Raw genomic sequence first — 18269 nt, forward strand, 5'->3', positions numbered from 1 at the left:
AACCTCCTTCCACCTATCGCATTTCCAAAGCCCCTCCCCCAAGTCCCTCCTCCCTACCTTTTATCTTAGCCTGCTTGGCACACTTTCCTCATTCCTGAAGAAGGGCTCATGCCCGAAACATCGATTCTCCTGCTCCTTGGATGCTGCCTGACCTGCTGTGCTTTTCCAGCAACACATTTTCAGCGCTGAAAGCTGCATTACTAATGGTTTTTTATGTTTTAGTTTCAGATGATGAAATATCTGGTATGGGGAGATCAGAACATGTAACCAGCTTGGAAAGTCTCCATTGTGAAATGACAAAGGTGTTGTTGCTCTTTTTTCCAATTCTTTAATGATAAAGGCAATTATGAATATGGAAATATTCAGTAAATTGTTCATTTTAAGTATTAAAAATGCTGTATTTTGACCTTTTGGGCAACTGCTGTCTTACTTTTAGGAATGCAGGGGTAGGCTACTCAGAACATTGAGGCGAAAGTGAGGACTGCAGATGCTGGAGCTCAGAGTCAAGATCAAAGTGGGGCTGAAAAAGCACAACAAGTCAAGCAGCATCCGAGGAGCAGAAAATAGACATTTCGGGCAGGAGCCCTTCAACAGGAATGAGCATTCCTGATGAAGGGCCCGTGCCCAAAACCTCGATTTTCCTGCTCCTCGGATGCTGCCAGGCCTGCTGTGCTTTTCCAGCCCCACTTTGATCTTGACTCCGATCTCTATTCAGAACATTGAGCCTGCTGTGCCATCTGTTAGATGAAGGCTGGATTATTTTCCCCACTATCTCCACATTGCTTCATGTTATTTTGAACCCTAACCTAACCTAATGACTGAGCTTACACAGCCCTCTGAAGAAGGGAATTCTCAAGATTCATCCCCTCTGAGTGAAAATTTTCCTCCTGTCAGCCTTAAATTACAAACCTTTTATCCTGAGGTTATATCTCCTGGTTTTAGACTCACCTCCCGGGGAAAATACCTGATCTACATCCACCCTCTCATAAACTGTTGGAATTTTAAAAGTTTCAATGAGAACACTTCTCATGCTTTGAAACTCTAGAGAGTACAGACTGGCTTTCCTCAACCTCTTCTCAGAAGACAGCTCCACCATCCCAGGGATTTATTTGGAGAACCTTCATTATACTCTCCCAAAGACAAGTACATTATTTCTTAGATAAGCAGATCAAATGTTACGCAGTACTCTAAGTGAGGTCACACTGAGACTCCATATGACTGCAACAAGATACTTTTACTCCTTAACTCAAAACCTCTAGTGATGAAAGCCAGCAGACCATTCACCTTCCTAATTGCATGCTATTATAAAATATTGCTGTGATTATTTAAACACATGAATGACTTACATCTGATATGGATCTGGCTTAGGGTGAGTAACTCTAGGACAAAGACACCCAAATACCTTGGGACACCTACACTCGTCACCAGTTATGAAATATTCTTCCTTTCTATTTTTTCTATCAAAGCCTCCTTGCGTTCTCCTCGCAATTTTCCACCCAGTTTACTGTCTTCCACAAATTTGGAATGATTACGTTTGGCCTCCATGTTTAAATCATTTACACAGCTTGTGTGGAGTTGCCAAGCCAACACTGACCCTTGCAGTATCCCAGTAGTAACAGCCTGCTGTCCTATGAATGATCTGTTTATTTCACAGAGGGTGGTTCGCGTGTGGAATGAACTTCCCGACAAAGTGATGGATGTGGGTACAATTTAAAAGACATTTCAATAAGTACATTAACAGGAAAGGTTTGGAGGGATATGGGCCTGGAGCCGGTAGGTTGGACTAGTTTAGTTTGGGATTATATTCGGCATGGATTGGTTGGACCGAAGGGTCTGTTTCTGTGCTGTATGACTCTGTGACTTTGCTTTCTGTCTATTAACCAATTCTCTATCCATACTACTAACATGGACATATCTCCCTGTCCCATCCCCAACTGCATGAGCAAATCCCCCTCCCCCAGCAACCAAGGAATTTAGTCCTGTCAAGGTGTCCATCTTGTACAGATGCCACTGGTCCCAAATCTGGTCCCATTGCTGCAGAATCTGATGCTTTTCATTCTGTCCCAGATTTGCAGTGTATCAGAAAAATGTGAAACTTTAAAGGGTTCAGAAAGGATTTACAAGGAAGTTAACAGGGTTGAAGGATTTGAGCTACAGGGAGAGGCTGAATAGGCTGGGGCTGTATTCCCTGGAGCGTTGGAGGCTGAGGGGTGACCTTATAGAGGTTTATAAAATCATGAGGAGCATGGATAGGGTAAATAGGCAAAGTATTTTCCCTGGGGAGGGGGAGTTCAAAACTAGAGGGCATAGGTTGAGTGTGAGAGGGGAAAAAATTTAAAAGGGACCTAAAGGGCAATGGTTTCTTGCAGAGGGTGGTGTATACTGTGTATGGAATGAGCTGCCAGAGGAACTGGTGGACACCGGTACAATTACAACATCCAAAAGGCATCTGAATGGGTATATGAATAGGAAGGGTTTAGAGTGTTATGGGCCAAGTGCTAGCAAATGGGACTAGATTAGGTTAGGATATGTGGTCAATATGGGCGAGTTGGACCAAAGGATCTATTTCCATGCTATACATCTCTATCAATCTATGACTCTATGTTCAATTGCTCAGTTTTTCTATGTCTGTCCTCTCTAGTACACAGGACTAGGAGTAATCCCAAGATTACTGCGTTGGAAGTCCTGCTTTTCAATCTCTTTCCTAATGCCCAAAGCTCCTTTCGGGACTTTGCGTTCCTTCCATTCAGTGTCATTGTTACCAACATGGACAAGGATCACTGGCCATCTACTTTTTCCAGGAAACATTTGCCAGTTTGTTACATCTTTGCCCCTGGATCAGCAAGGTAACAGACCATCTTGTTGGGCACACCTACAACTGCAGTTATGTCTGTCTATTCCCTGGTCAGTACTGCTCGTCCACTCTACTCCCCTGTTCTGCATTTCCGCCACCCATGATGCCACTGACTTGGTTCTGACTGCACCTCCCTGTCTATCCATCACCCTCACCACCATCCAAAGTGGAAAACCAATTTACAAGTGAGATTATAATCTTCAGTGATCTCCTGCATGATCTGCCTCATTCTTTGAATCTTGTAAGAAAATGATGTTGGGGAATAGTAATGATGGCTAAGTATTTTGCAAAGGTTTATTTTTCGTAAGGTGCCATGACAAAATTGTTTTCCATAGCAAATATCGTGGTTAGCCAGTTAATCTATTTATGTTTTCACTTCAGCTTTACTTGGGTATGGTGACAGATGTAAGATTATACAGGGCTAGTTGCCCTGGTAATAACCATCGGGGAGAAACCATTTTTTTTCCCATTTCTGTCACTGAATGGATTTGGAAGAATGAGGGAAAATGTGGATATGATGTATACAATGAGCTGAACCTTCCCACTAGTTCCAGGACCCCAAAAACGGAATCAAATCGGGTCCTGATCCACATTACCCAGCAGCAAAACTGATGACACAATGTTCAGGAGCTGGCTTCCTAATCAGAGGGATCTGTATTCATTGTTCTATTCAATGTCTCCCCCAGACAACAGCACTTCTGACAGTGCAGAACTTGAATCAGTGAAAAGTTTTGTGCTCAAAACTCTGAGGGGTGTCTTCTCTCTAAAATCTTCTGCCCCGGGTGAAAATGCTCCTGAAAAATTAGTAATCTCACAGGCCAAAGGTGGGAAAGCCAGCGTTTAGAAGTGATGATTAAAAGTGAGAGAGGGGTAGCATATTAGGCTTGCTCTGGCACTTGTTACATTTAGTCATTTCCAAGCCATTGCTGGGAAATGATATTAGACAGTAATACTTCTCTTGATGCTGGGATTCTTTACAGAATGCAACATTGCTTCCTACCTACTAACCCATTGTCACAACTCTTTCTTTTTGTAAGCACTTCCTTTTACAAAAACTGAAACTATTTTCAAACAATCATTAAAAAAAAACCACCCCATTGGGGTCACTGTACCATGAAACAAAACTAGGGGATTAAGTTAAAATATCATTGATGTACGAAGTAATGCACCCCAGGCCCCATGGGGTCCACTGACCACGAAAAGCTAAGTACTCTACAAGTATAAAGAACCTTCACCATTGTCTCTGAAGAAAATAACACAGTTAACATACAATTGGCAGTGCTTTAGGGTGCCCAGGTAAATTCCAAACCTTTGCACATTCAAGTTCCACCTACAGGAGCAATTACCAAAGTTTGACTCCGAACCGCAAAAAGATCTCATGGGACAAGTGACAAAAAACCTGCTGAAAGGGGTAGAGTTTTATGGAATGTCTCCAAGAATGAGAGAAATGTTTAGGGAATTAATTCCAGAATTTGGGACTCACCCAGGCACTGAATGTATGGCTGCCGTCGGTGGAACAGTGAAAATTAACGGATATTCAAGTGGCCAGACATAGAGGAGGGCAGAGGTCTCGGAGGACTGTAGGGCTAGAGGGGAGATCATGGGGTGATCTGAAAGCAAACAACAATTGCGCTATGTGAATGGAGGAGGTTTTATGCCAGAATTGATAACCTATATTTTACTTTCAGGCCCTGATCAACTCTTCACAGCTCTGTCAGTAACTATTATTGTAGATTTGGATATTCATTTTTCTCATTGCAAAGGCCAAATATTTACAGTCTGTGTCCTTTGCAGAGCACAAGAGACATAGAAACAAAGAAGAATGAAGGGAGATTAAAGCTTTTTGTTTTGGATGCAGATACGCAGGTGAGTTTAGGATTTAGTCCTTCATTTGAAGTAAGCCACCCCTAGCATTTCACTGGTATTTTGGACAAAGGGGCTGTACTTTCAGCAAAGGGAGCAGGAATTCAGGGGCACAAATTGGATAGGTCATAGAATGATGATAGCACATGAGGACGTTCAGCCCATCAGGTCCACACTGGCTCTTCGCAAGAGCAAGTCATCCAGGCCCACTCATCTGACTTTTCCCTCTGGAGCCCTGCAAATGTTTTTTAAGACAATTATCTGATTCCTTTTTGAAATCTGCAACTGCATCCACCTTACGCCACACTCTTCAGCATTATGTTCCAGATCCCATTCTTTTGCTGAATTCAAAAGGTTTTTCTCACCTTGCCGTTGGTTCCTTTGCCATTTGTCTTAAATCAATGTGTTTTTAAAATTTCTTTCCATGGGGTTCAGGCATTGTTGGCAAGGCTGGCATTTGTTGCCAATCCCTAATTGCCCCTGAACCAAGGCTTGCCAGATGATGGTTAAGAGCTAACCACATTGCTGTAGATCCATTGTTCAGATGGAGGTTTGGCCTTAATGTGTAATCTGGAGTCTTTGACCCCCCCCAATCCAGGAAACAAATCCCACCAATGTTGTTGAAGAATTTCAGTCAACTTTTTCAGAACAAAATCTGGGAGATAATAGCTGAGATCGATTAAAGTGACCTTGAAACTGTCAGATTATCGGAAAACCCCAAACTGCTTCACTAATGTACGAGTTGGACAGAAGGCCCTGTTTCCATGCTGTACAGCTCTATGACTCTATAATGTGTTTGGGAAAAGGAAACCTGCAACTTCTACCTGGTGAGGGCCTATATGTAACTCCAGTCTCACAGCGAGTTGATTGAATCTCCCTGTCATCTGAGAGGCTTGACAGGTCATTCAGACCTAACACACCCATTACCAGTGGCTCACTACCACCTTGTCAGGATAACTAGGGAGGGACTATGAATGCCAATCTAGCCGATGATGCCTACATCCTGAGAATATAGAACAAAATAAATAGGAGCAGGAAAGGCCATTTAATCCTGAGAGGCTTCAGAAGCTTTTAGTAAGATCTCCGCTCTTACCTCAGTCTAACAGTCTTCCACCATCCCCATGTCCCTTAATTCCCTGTGTATCACAAACACATTGATCTCTGTCCTCAACAAGAGAGCACCGACTGCTCTCTGAGGCAGAATCTTCCAAAGATTTGCGAACTGTCTGACTGAAAAGATTTCTCCTCCTCGCAGTCCTAACCCCTTCCAGAGACTGTGACCTGATGTTCCCAATTCCCAATCCAGGGAAAACATTTTTCTCAGCAGTTAGCATGTCAAGACCCTTAAGAATTTTACACGTATCATTGATATCACATCTGGTTAATGCAAACTCCAGGGAGAATAAGCTTTGTCTATTCAATCTCTCTGGTCAGCAATCATCTCACCATGAAACCAATCCAGTAATTGGAGTCATCAATTTAAATAATGGGAGTTTTTAAAAATATTGATGTACGAAGAAACTAGTGTCAGCATGCTGAAGTGGTTAACCAGGTTTCTGCCTTGTGTGAGTTAATGTATTGCAGTCAAATGATTGTAATTCTGGACGGGCAGAATTTAAACAGTTTATAATACCTGAACATGCCTGCATATAAATAATCTGAGCTCCAGTAAAATTAATTAAAACTGATAAATAAGATGCTAACAGGATTATATGTCAAAGGAGACTCTCTTCAGCCCATCATGCATTTGCCTGCTTTGAAAAGAGTTATCCATTTAGTCTCGCTCGTCTGCTGTTTCCACATTGCCAGGCAAATTTCTCCTTGTCAAATCCTTTTTGAAAGTTAGCGCTGGGTCAGCTTCTTTTGTTCTTCGGGCAGTGCATTCCAGATCACAACAAACATTCTCTCTCTCCTTCAATTTAAGAAACTTGACTTCTCGAATATTGAACCAGATGTAAGGCCATTTGAGGAGAAATTTGGAAAACGGTTTCTGGTGAAATGCAATGATTTGTCCTTCAATCTGCAAAGCTGTGTGGCTGAAAATGAAGAGGGGCCCACAACTAATGTAAGTTCAATGGCCTCAATGTCATAAAATGGGTAAACAGCCAATGGAGAAGGTGCAACTAGAGAAAAGGTATCTCATTAGATTAATGGCAAAACTAAGAGATCACAATTATCAACAGTCTGATACACATTTTACTAGAAAGCAGAGGTTAAGGTCTTCATAATCATGAACAGGTTTAACGGATAGGTGTAGAGAAAATATATCCACTTGAGGGAGACCAAAGCTAGGAACTGTCGACATAACATCAGAATTCAAGAGAAAGGTCTTTATTCAGAGAGTGGTGAAAAAGTGGAGCTCATTACTTTAGGAGGAGCTGAAGTGAATAGTGTAGACGCTTAAGGGGAAGCTGGATAATCACATCAGGGAGAAAGGAAATGCTTACAGGGTGAGACATAGTAAGATATGAGGAAGCTTATGTTGAACATAAGTGTCAATGCAGATGAGTTGGTCCAAATGGGTTGTTTCTGTGTAATGTTGTAATGATCATATTTCGTTTAAAATGTTTTAGGTGGAGCCTTTCTTTGTCACCCTGGCACTATTTGATATTAAAAATAGTCGAAAGATCTCTGCTGACTTCCACGTAGATCTAAATCATGTATCAGTCCGACACATGTTTTCAAACTCGACATCCATTATGAATGGCGGTGATACTTTAACCACTTCACAGAAGTACATCAATGGCATTCCTGAGAGTCTGTTACAATATCCTAAACAGGTGAGAATGGAAACTTGTGGCACTATATCCCACCGCTGGCCTGAGAAGGTGTCTTTTCTGTGGCTTAAATAGCTGTTCCCGTTATTTGGTGTAGGACAGATCTTCTTTGAAGTTGAAGAAATGCTGCAAAATGTTTAAAATGTAATTCCTGTACACAGCAAATGGGTGCCTCCCGTCAAAGACAGGGAGATATGATAATATGGTGAAGCCATGAGAGCAGGTGGCAGATCGAAACAGCTGTGAGTGGAGGAGATTAATGGAATATGTTGAAGAGGGAAGCAGAAGAGAAAGTGAATGGTGGATGTAATGGACTGGATGTAGTTGATCCTCCCACAGGACAGACATAGATAGTGATCCATTCTGGGAAATGGATGACTTCAATGAAAGAAAAAACAAGTCAAGCCAAAAGTTCCTGAATTTCTGCACATTACATGAAATATTTTCGCTGATACCAAGTATACTAAGGGACAAGCTGGGTAAATGGAATCAACATAGAAATCAGACATGATCGCATTGAACAGTAGAAGATTCCTAGAAGGGCTTAATTGCCTCATCTTGTTTGCAGTAGATGCTTGAAATAATACTTTTAAAAACCTTTTAAAGTGAATAACTTTATAGCCAAAGCTAACATCATTCTCGGCATTCAAATGGCTGAGTGGTGAACATAAGAAATAGGAGCAGGAGTAAGGTGACTGTGTGGTTTGGAGACGCCAATGTTGGACTGGGGTGTACAAAGTTAAAAATCACACAACACCAGGTTATAATGCAACAGGTTTATTTGGAAGCACTAGCTTTCGGAGCACTGCTCCTTCATCAGGTGGTTGTGGAGAATATGTCCTGTTGGACTATAACCTGGTTTTGTGTGATTTTTAACTTTGTTTGTGTGAGTTTGCACATTCTCTCCATGTCTGCGTGGGTTTCCTCTGGGTGCTCTGGTTTCCTCCCACAGTCCAAAGATGTGCAGGTCAGGTGGATTGGCCATACTAAATTATCCAGGGATATGCAGGCTAGGTGGATTAGAGATGGGAAATGCAAGGTTATAGGGATAGGTTAGGTTTGGATAGATGCTGTTTGGAGGATCGGTGTGGACTTGATGGGATTCTATGATTTTAAAAAAATGTCCCTTTAAATCCTTTCTGTGTTCTATCTTCCACAATGCTCTGGGATAGAGAATTCCAGACATTCACTGTCCTCTATAAGATGGATTCCGTTTGCACCTCAATCTTAAATAAATGTCCCCTTATTTTGTAACCATGTCCCCTAATTCAAGATTTCCCACTAGTGGAGGCAACTCAACATCTTCCCTGTCAAGCCCCTTCAAAATCTTCTATGTTTCAATTAGATCTCCCTTCATTCTTCTAAATTCTAATGAATAAAGACACAACCTATTTTTTAATGTCAACCCCTTTATCCTAGGAATCAGCCCAGTGAATCTCTTTTGAATTGTCTCCAATATCAGTATATTCTTTCTTAAATGGAGGGATAGAAAATGCACACAGTACTCCATATATGGCTTCTCCAACACCCTGTGTTGTAAAAGAACTGCTCTTTTTCAAGGCCAAAATTTCATTTACCTTCTTCATTACTTTCTGCACCTATGTGCTACCTTTTTGTCTTTCCTCCTGTCAAATTCCTCTGTACTGCACTTTTATAGAATCTCTTTCACTTTAAATAATAGGCTGCCTTTTGATTCTTCCTACAAAGTGCATGCCCTTGCTCTTTTGTTCATTAACATCCACTTGACAAGATTTTGCCCATTTGCTCAACCTATCTATAATCCCCTTTTTAAAGTCTTTTTGTTCTCATCGCAACATGCCTTCCTACCTCCTTTTGTATCATAAGCAAATTTGGATACATTACCCTCTGCCCTCTCCTCCAAGTCATTAATTTAGATACTTAATAATTGAGGACCAATCCTTGTGGCACCCCATTAGTCACATCTTTCCAACCTGAAAAAGACAGATCAATCCCAATTCTGACTTCTGTGTGTTAAGCAGTCCTCAGTCCATGTTAATGCATTACCCCCAAGCCCATGTGTTCCTAGCTTGTGGAATAAATGTTACCTTATCAACATTCTTTTAGAAATCAATGCCTTCTAGAAATATTTAGTCAGTCAAAAATTGTAGAATTTACTGTAACTGTTCATAGTAGATGTTTATTTCTGATAATTGAAAATAGCACCTGGGTCAAATGGGTTATAGTGCTAGGTTTGATTAATTATGTAATCATAACTCAACAAACTGAATGTATAGAAATATGTTCAATTTTTTCACAAAGTTGTTTGCTTAGAAGATTTTGAAAAAACTACTTCAAAACAAAGATTTTTATTCTGGCTTGATACATTAGTAGCGTGTGTGCACTGACAGTATCTTTAGAATCAAAAGATATTTTAAGGAGTGTTGATGTTTGAATTTGATTTTTTTTTGTGTCTAGGGAATCTTTTCTGTCACATGCCCTCATCAAGACATATTTCTCGTTGCCCGTGTGGAGAAGGTTCTGCAGGGAGGTATCACTCAGTGTGCAGAACCCTACATGAAGAGCTCAGATTCAGCCAAGGTACGACTGTCAGAAAATTATTAGCCACTTTTCTTGTGCTATTACACGACGGAAATGGCGAGACAGTCTGTTAGTGGATTAGCTGCTGACTATAGTTAGAAAGACGTGCATTTACACAGTGGCATTCATGACCTCGGATGTTGAAGTGCTTTATTGCACGTGGGGTTTCTGCTGTAGGAAAAGCAGGAGCCAATTGAGAGGCACCTCGCAGCTGTTAGCTCTCTACCTTGGTACTTGGGAACCCAAAATTCCAGCTCATGACCAAATTGGGGCTCATGATTCCCTGGTTAGGGTGTTTAAAACTGCAGGATACAATTTAAAAAAAAGGGGAATGCCACTTAGGTTTGAGGTTATTTTACTCTGAGGTTTGTGAACCTTTGGAATTCTGTACTACAGAGGGCTGTGGAGGCTCAGTCTTTGAGTATGTTTAAGATCGAGGTTGATAATGTTCTGATTATCCTCGGCACGCAGCATTCTGGGGTTAGAAGTGTTCAGTTAGCCATGATTGTATTGAATGGTGGAGCAGGCTTGAATGACCTACTCCTGTTCCTATCTTCCTATGCTCTTTGAGAAGTCCTGCTGTAATGCATCTTGATTTTAGCAATTGATTGTACTCTGGAAATATCCTTTTGCACGGAGAGTTGATTTGATGATTAATAATTCATGATTGCAGGTTGCACAGAAGGTATTGAAGAATGCCAAGCAAGCCTGTGCAAGACTTGGACAATACAGAATGCCTTTTGCCTGGGCTGCAAGGTAAGGGAGAATGAAGTTGCCAGCATACAGTTATCAACGTGACATTAAAAACTGAAATTCATAGATAACACTGGCTAGGCCAACATTCATTGCTCGTCCCTGATTACTCAGAGGCTAGTGTAGAAGCAACCACAATACTGGTGGGTCTAGAATCACACATAGGCCAAAGCAGGTATGGGGGTGAAGCTTCCTTCCCTTTGAGACATTAGTGAACCAAGTGTTTTTCACCTCCTCCCACATCCCCCCAGACATGGTTATCATTAGATTCTGAATTCCAGATTTGTTACTGAATTCAAATTCCACCATCACACAACACAGTGGGCCGAAGGGCCTGTACTGTGCTATGTTCTATATATCAGCCACGACAGGATTTGAACCCTGATCCCCAGAACATGACCTTGATCTCAGGATTAATCGTTTGGTGTTTTTGCCTTTAGGCCGTCACCTCCCCTAACCTTTTATCTGTGTTGTTTGTTCAGTGTAGTCAGTTTTTTCTCTATAGAAATAGCCAGGTGTCTCAGAAAATCTTCTGTCCTCAAATGTTCACTTTTAAATTAAGTTCCCAAATGTACTGTTAAATGAAATAGAACATTAATGCAATGTGTGCTGCATTAAAACAAGCTAGTGGGGACACGTGTGGTATATCGGACTGTTAGGTCAATGGCTTGGGTGGAATATAAACTCAGTAATGTTTGATTGACTTGAATGAGGCCTGTTCCGGTACAATGTATTCTGTGTAATTCCACGTAAATCATATGGATGCTGGAAAAATTGGATATGAAAGAACATCGAGATAGAAGGGACCCATTTACCCCCCTCAAACCAGTTCCGTCATCCTGTGAAATCTTAAGCTGATCTGCAAACTAAGTCTATTTCCCCTCCTTTGTCCTTTGTTTGTAGCACTTTTGAATAACAAAAATGTTATCAATCTCAAATCTCAAATTGTCATTTGTAGAAGACAGTTCCACATTTCCATTGGGAATGTTATTTTATTTGCTCTTTTGAAATATTGTCAGGTCTCTTCCTTGGTCTGAGACTCCCCATATCCAGTAGAAATGGTTCTTCCAAACTGCCCCTTGATATCTTGAAAATAAACTGCAACGTTATCATTTGGAAAGATCTCAAATCCCTTGACAAGCTCAAGATTTTGATTATTAAACTTTAACTAACCTCTTACTAATAAATCTGTTGGCAAAAGAAATAGTGGCGACCTGAGCAAAAACCTTGTTACACAGCGAGTAGTCATGTACTGCCTGAGAGTGTGAATAGATTCCCTACAGTGTGGAAACAGGCCATTTGGCCCAACAAATCCACACCGACCCTCCAAAGAGTAACCCACCCAGACCCCATCCCCCTACCCTATATTTACCCCTGACTAATGCACTATGGGCAATTTAGCATGGCCAATGCACATCTTTGGATTGTGGCAGGAAACTGGAGCATCCGGAGGAAACCCACGCAGACACAGGGAGGATGTGCAAACTCCACACCGACAATCACCCAAAGTGGGATTCAAACCCAGGTCTCTGGCCCTGTGAGACATCAGTGCTAACCACTGAGGCACATTCAGCTGTGGACCTCGAGACAGAATTGGATCATTAACTGAAGAGGGAAGAAGTACAGTGCTGTAGGGAAAGGATGAATGAGTGGCACTAGAGTTTTGCAGTAGGCTGGTGCTGGCACAATAAGCCAAATGGTCTCGTCTTGTGCTGTTACTGTTCTGTATCCAACACTGGATATTTTGGAATTAAATTTGTTGACTAAGGTGCTTCTCATCGACATAGGACAGCCACCAATAAATCCAATAGGGAGTTTAGGAGAATCTTTACCAAGAGAGTGTTCAGAATATGGAATTCAGTGCCAATGAGGAGTGGCTAAGGTAACAAATGTTGCCACATTTAAAGGGAAGTACATCCTGGAGAAAGGGATAAAGGGATGTGCTGAGAGAGGGTCATGAGCATAAACATCATCAGAGCCTAGTTGGGTTAAATTACCTGTTTCTTGGCTATGAAATTCTACTGAATTCTTGTCCGTTTTATTTAAGGCTAATCCATATTCATAAACACACAGTTTAATCAATTAAACTTAATGTAATTATGACAGATTTGTGCAGAATAGATTACATTTGACTGTTGCATTCTTGTCTGCTTGTAGCTGCTGCCGAAACCTGGAACAATATTACAGTAAATAACCTGTAAAGTCAGGATTCACTCAGAAAATGCCATTTGACAATTAAAAATATTCCCATCTTTCTGACATTTTTTTAATGGATTGAGTATTGCAATTTTTTTATTAACAGGTTTGTTTCCCTCACAGTGACTTTCTTATTTACAGTAAGCATTTCTAATTTCTGTTCATTAGGCCTGTCTTCAAAGATAATCAAGGAACCCTTGACAAGACTGCTCGATTCTCAGCCCTTTACAGACAAGATAGCAATAAGCTCTCCAATGAAGACTTGCTAAAATTGTTGTTGGACTTTAGGAAGTGAGTGAGCTTTTATATTTGGTACAAACCTTAAAGCGACGTTGGTAAATGTTGTGAAAGAAATCAAGAGTTTCTACAATCCACTTGGTTTCAGTCCACTGTGATGCTTTCATGTTTTGCTCTTACTGTTAATTTTTATGGAAGATAGACCATAAGACCCTCAGACATAGGAGCAGAAGTAGACCATTCAACCCATTGAGTCTGCTCAACCACTCAGTGAAATCATGGCTGATTTGATAATCATCAACTCCCCTTTCTTGCATTTATCCCAAAACCCATGATCCCCTTACTGATTAAAAATCTGTCTGTCTTGGCCTTGAATATGTTTAATGATCCAGCCTCTACTTGCCTCTGCGATAAAGAATAACCACAGATTCATTACCCTCTGAGAGACAAAACCCCGCTCCATCTCTGTTCTAACTGGTCAACCCTTTACTCTGAGATGATGCACTCTAGTCCTATATTCTCCCACAGTGGGGGAAACAAACTATCTGCATATAAACCCTGTCAGGTCCCCTAAACGATTGTGTATGTTTCAATAATGTTGCCTCTTATTCTTCTTAAGTCCAATGAGCACAGACTCAACTAACTAAATTTCTTCATAAACAGTTCCTCGACGCCTGGGACAACCTGGGTTCACTTCTTCTGCACTGCCCCCGATGCCAGTATATTTTTCCTGAGATAACAGGCTCCAAACTCTTCACAATATTCCAGCTGTAGTCTGACTTGTGCATTGTAAAGAAGGACTTTCATACTTCCATACACTATTCCCTTTGAAATAAAAGTCAACATTAAAATCTGTCCTTCCTTACCCTTGAACTTGGATTTGTAACTAAATCAACTCTTCGCAATTGCTTGAAATTGCATTTGTAGTCATGTGCTTTGAGGGAATTGTAGTATTGCATTTTGTCATTTGCCTTCTTGTATTGTTCATCTAAAACACCATTAAACTTCTGTTCCTTGATTGTTTTCTGTTTAATTAGACCAGAAAAGATGTCTAAACTTCCTGTTATTTTGGGGAACTTAGATATCAACATCGACAATGTGGCTTCAGATTTTCTGAGTAAGTTTACTTTAACAATCTCATCCTTCCATTTAAACCTCTCCATAGCTTCTCTAACCATATATGATTCCCCCAAGATTCTCTGCATTTCTGGCTTTTAGCACATCACAGTTTCCTTCATCCTACCATTAATAGTCTTGCCTTCAGTTGCTCGGCTCCCTAAAATCATAAATTCTGACCCTAAACCTACTTACATTTCTCTTCCCCTTCATGATGCTCCTTAAAATCAGCCTTTTTGATGAAGCGTTTGGCTTGTTGTCCTAATATCTCCTTGTGTGACCAGGTGTCAAATTGTGTCTGATATCACTCTTACGAATGCTTTACCATTTTAAAGGTACTGTGTAAATAGAAGTTATTGTTGTGACTATGATTATCTCATAAAATTCCAGATCTAATGTGTGCTGTATTTTTGTGTGTTTTTGTAGCTTGTGTTAACACCTCATACATCCCGGTGAAACGTTTTGAAAATGGTTCCAAGGTCACAGTTACTCATGAAGTGGAGGAATTTGTTCCATGTAGAGCAAAGCTATCCCAGCCTTTCACAACCTATAACAATCATTTCTATATTTATCCAAAGCATCTAAAGTATGACAGTCAAAAATCATTTGCAAAAGTGAGTAAAAATTGTGAGATTTAGTACCTGTAGATGCTGAGTATTGGAAAATGTGTTCTCAAATCTCATGTGGTAATTTTCAGTTGCCACACATTTGATTTTATGGAAAATTACTTCTGTCTTCCATTCATAATGGTTCTCCCTTCCCTCGCTGGCAGCATTAATATTTATTAGGGCTCTGACTGCCTCAAGCTCACTTATTTATCAGATCACAATCCTTTTTGTTCTATGATGGGAAATAGTAGCTGCTTACAAGTCCAGCATTGATTACCTTTCCCTGTTTGTCACTGAGATAAAGCAGCATGGCTTACTTGACAGCTTCAGAGATTTGGAGCCACAGGTCGGTCAAACTGGATAAGCATTGCAAATTTCCTCCCCTAAAGGAACACTTAAGACTTCTATGACAATCCAGTAGTTTCTTGGGGAGAGTTTCACGCTCCTCCATTGGATGATTTGGTGGTATGGGAATCATAGAATACCCTGGGTTGCTTTGACGCACCCCTCCAGCTCACCCCTGACCTAGGCACAGGTTTATTGCCACTTAAAGCCAGCTACCTAGCAAGCCAATCAGAAACGAGCACGTGGGAGAACCAGCCTGTGATTGGAGGAGCAGCACCAATTATATCCATGGAGGATGCAACTGTGTTTCTAATTGGAACTATGATTGCTTGGGAACAATCATTTTTGAAGCTTTCACGCAAATTTGGCTGCTGCCCATTATTGCATAGATTTCAGGAAGAAAGTGAGCCATAAATTGATTTAAATGGCTTTGTGACTTGTACCTGTATCAATAAAGTTACTTGTCTCACCTTTGGTAATCACAGCACAGTGCAATGGAATCAGTGCAGTATGTTCTCATGTGTCGTGTTATGGTCAAGTAACTTAGCTGTAACATCAGTAAGTGTAGAATGCACTCTGTGTAAAAGGCTGAGATATTAAATATAAATAATTGAGTATAAATAATTGTCAGTAAATTTCAAGGCATCCACCTCAACAAGAGCTTGTCTTCATGGTATATGTTAAATAAGCTAATGTATAGGGAGGCATACAGACCATGTTGTAATGGTAGTGCTGTTTGACACAAAGAAAGCCACATCATCCGCCTTGTATTTTGGTGCACTGTCCTGAAGCAAAATCACAAACAGACCCAATTCAGTGCTTTGCCTGATATCCATGTGCATTTCAGATCAGGAATCATTAAACTGTGCCGAGGAATCAACTATCTTTGGCTAACTGGCTTCTCCCTCCTACCCCAAACCCAGTCCATTGAACCTGAATCTGGTTATTCTATCCCAACTACTCCAGTTCACCATCAGCTGATGGAGCTTTGACCTGACTGTTCTCTCTGGTTCACCAGTTGCTGGTGCAGTGAGCTAAATCATCAGTCTGTATGTTACTGCACTTGAAAAAGTGACAATCTTAGCTGATTGGAATATGGGTGGTTCAAAGGCAGCATTGATTTGGGTCTGAGTGTTTTGCTGTTGAGTGTGTATCGGGTTCTGCGCTAGACTTTGAAACTGAGTCGATGAAGAATTGTCTCTATTTCAGGAAACATATGTGCAGAAGATACGCTGAGATTTCATAATGTTTATTGCCATCTTGAAGTCCCATATGGCGCGATCTAATTAAAATGTGTTTTGGCAGGTTTGCAATGTGATGGTGTCTTGTATCATTTTGACATATTCTCATCAATAAAGAGAGCTTTATTCAGAGTAGGAAAGGTTGTGGATAAAGGAAGTTTTTCATTTTCTTCAGTGGCAGCAATTTTGGTGATTGGCTTCTACTTGTACAATTGCTCGAGAGAGAGTTACAGCAATGAGCGTGTAGTCTGACAATTGTACTGTCATAATTTTCTGGAATTCTGTTCGCAGCAGTGAATCGGTTTATAAGAAGTCAGTTTAATGCAAGACTTATTGATTAGAGCACTTTTTTGTCCTCATAATATCAGCATAGGTTATGTCCAGAAGTGCTGGAGTGGGATTTGACTCCAAATAACAAGCTACTTGACTAATCTGATGTACTTTTATATGAGTGCAATTGCTGAAAAAGCATGTGTTATAATCCTTCTGTCCCTGATTTTGGCTTGTTTACAGTTAGAACCTCTATTATAGGGTAAACTTGGATTGATAATTATAGCTTTTTGTCGTGAAGTACCTTGAGATGCTTTGCTCTGTTCAAGGTGCTATATAAAAGCAAGTGTTTGTAATTTGGTTGACACATGAATATTTTGATATCCTGCAAGTGGTAAAATTTTCATCCATTGACCTTTAAACAGTGAGAGATTATGTGATAAGAGTTCATGTGTTATAAATCTGGTTATGTCTTAATCTTGTTGATTTCTACTTGCGTTGTCTGTACATAACAGATTCTGTTTTTGTTCAGGCAAGAAATATTGCAGTCCGCATCGAGTTTAGGGACTCTGATGAGGAAGACTCTCAGCCTCTGAAGGTTAGTCGCGATATTGATTTTGAGGGTTTTCCTTTTTATGCAAAGGAACATTGTGTAATTTTATGATAGTGTGATTCGTTTCAATAAAAGAAACCCTGTTTTGAAGATTATTAAACGACAATATAATGACACGTTTCTTTGTTCATTATCATCTATATTATAAAAATATTATTGTGCAGAACCTGGCCATTGCCCTAATTGTTGCCTGTTAGTTTTTAATGCTTCAACAAAGTCTCCACCAATCTGCATCATTGACCACAATCTTATTCATCCTTTCTGTCCATTTATTTATCTAGTTTTCCCTGCAATGGATCCACGTCATTTTCCTCAGTCAATCCATGTGGAAGTCGACATGGCTTTGTGCATGGGAAATCATGTCTCACAAACTTGATTGAGTTTTTTGAAGAAATAACAAAGGGAATTGATGAGGGCAGAGCAGTAGATGTGATCTATATGGACTTCAGGAAGGCGTTCGACAACGTTCCCCATGGGAGATTGGTTAGCAAGGTTAGATCTCACGGAATACAGGGAGAACTAGCCATTTGGATGCAGAACTGGCTCAAAGGTAGAAGACAGAGGGTGGTGGTGGAGGGTTGTTTTTCAGACTGGAGGCCTGTGACCAGTGGAGTGCCACAAGGATCGGTGCTGGGTTCACTACTTTTCATCATTTACATAAATGATTTGGATGCGAGCATAAGAGGTATAGTTAGTAAGTTTGCAGATTACACCAAAATTGGAGGCGTAGTGGACAGTGAAAAAGGTTACCTCAGATTACAACAGGATCTGGACCAGTTGGGCCAATGGGCTGAGAAGTGGCAGATGGAGTTTAATTCAGATAAATGCGAGGTGCTG

The 18269-nt window shown here is 40.6% G+C and overlaps 1 protein-coding gene across 14 annotated transcripts in view; it reads left to right on the plus strand.

Moving 5' to 3' along the window:
- The window catches only part of dock9b (dedicator of cytokinesis 9b), a 332554-nt gene that overhangs the window by 195985 nt on the left and 118300 nt on the right, over positions 1 to 18269 (plus strand). For all 14 annotated transcript variants that reach the window (XM_043691311.1, XM_043691316.1, XM_043691321.1 and 11 more), the window contains exons 9-18: positions 223 to 302; positions 4649 to 4720; positions 6642 to 6782; positions 7291 to 7497; positions 9931 to 10053; positions 10727 to 10809; positions 13171 to 13293; positions 14277 to 14356; positions 14782 to 14969; positions 17352 to 17417. In XM_043691311.1, coding sequence (XP_043547246.1) covers positions 223 to 302; positions 4649 to 4720; positions 6642 to 6782; positions 7291 to 7497; positions 9931 to 10053; positions 10727 to 10809; positions 13171 to 13293; positions 14277 to 14356; positions 14782 to 14969; positions 17352 to 17417 — 1163 coding nt within the window. The remainder of the gene's footprint in view (positions 1 to 222; positions 303 to 4648; positions 4721 to 6641; positions 6783 to 7290; positions 7498 to 9930; positions 10054 to 10726; positions 10810 to 13170; positions 13294 to 14276; positions 14357 to 14781; positions 14970 to 17351; positions 17418 to 18269) is intronic.

Source organism: Chiloscyllium plagiosum, chromosome 6 (assembly GCF_004010195.1).
Source record: "Chiloscyllium plagiosum isolate BGI_BamShark_2017 chromosome 6, ASM401019v2, whole genome shotgun sequence".
NCBI classification, from domain to species: domain Eukaryota; kingdom Metazoa; phylum Chordata; class Chondrichthyes; order Orectolobiformes; family Hemiscylliidae; genus Chiloscyllium; species Chiloscyllium plagiosum.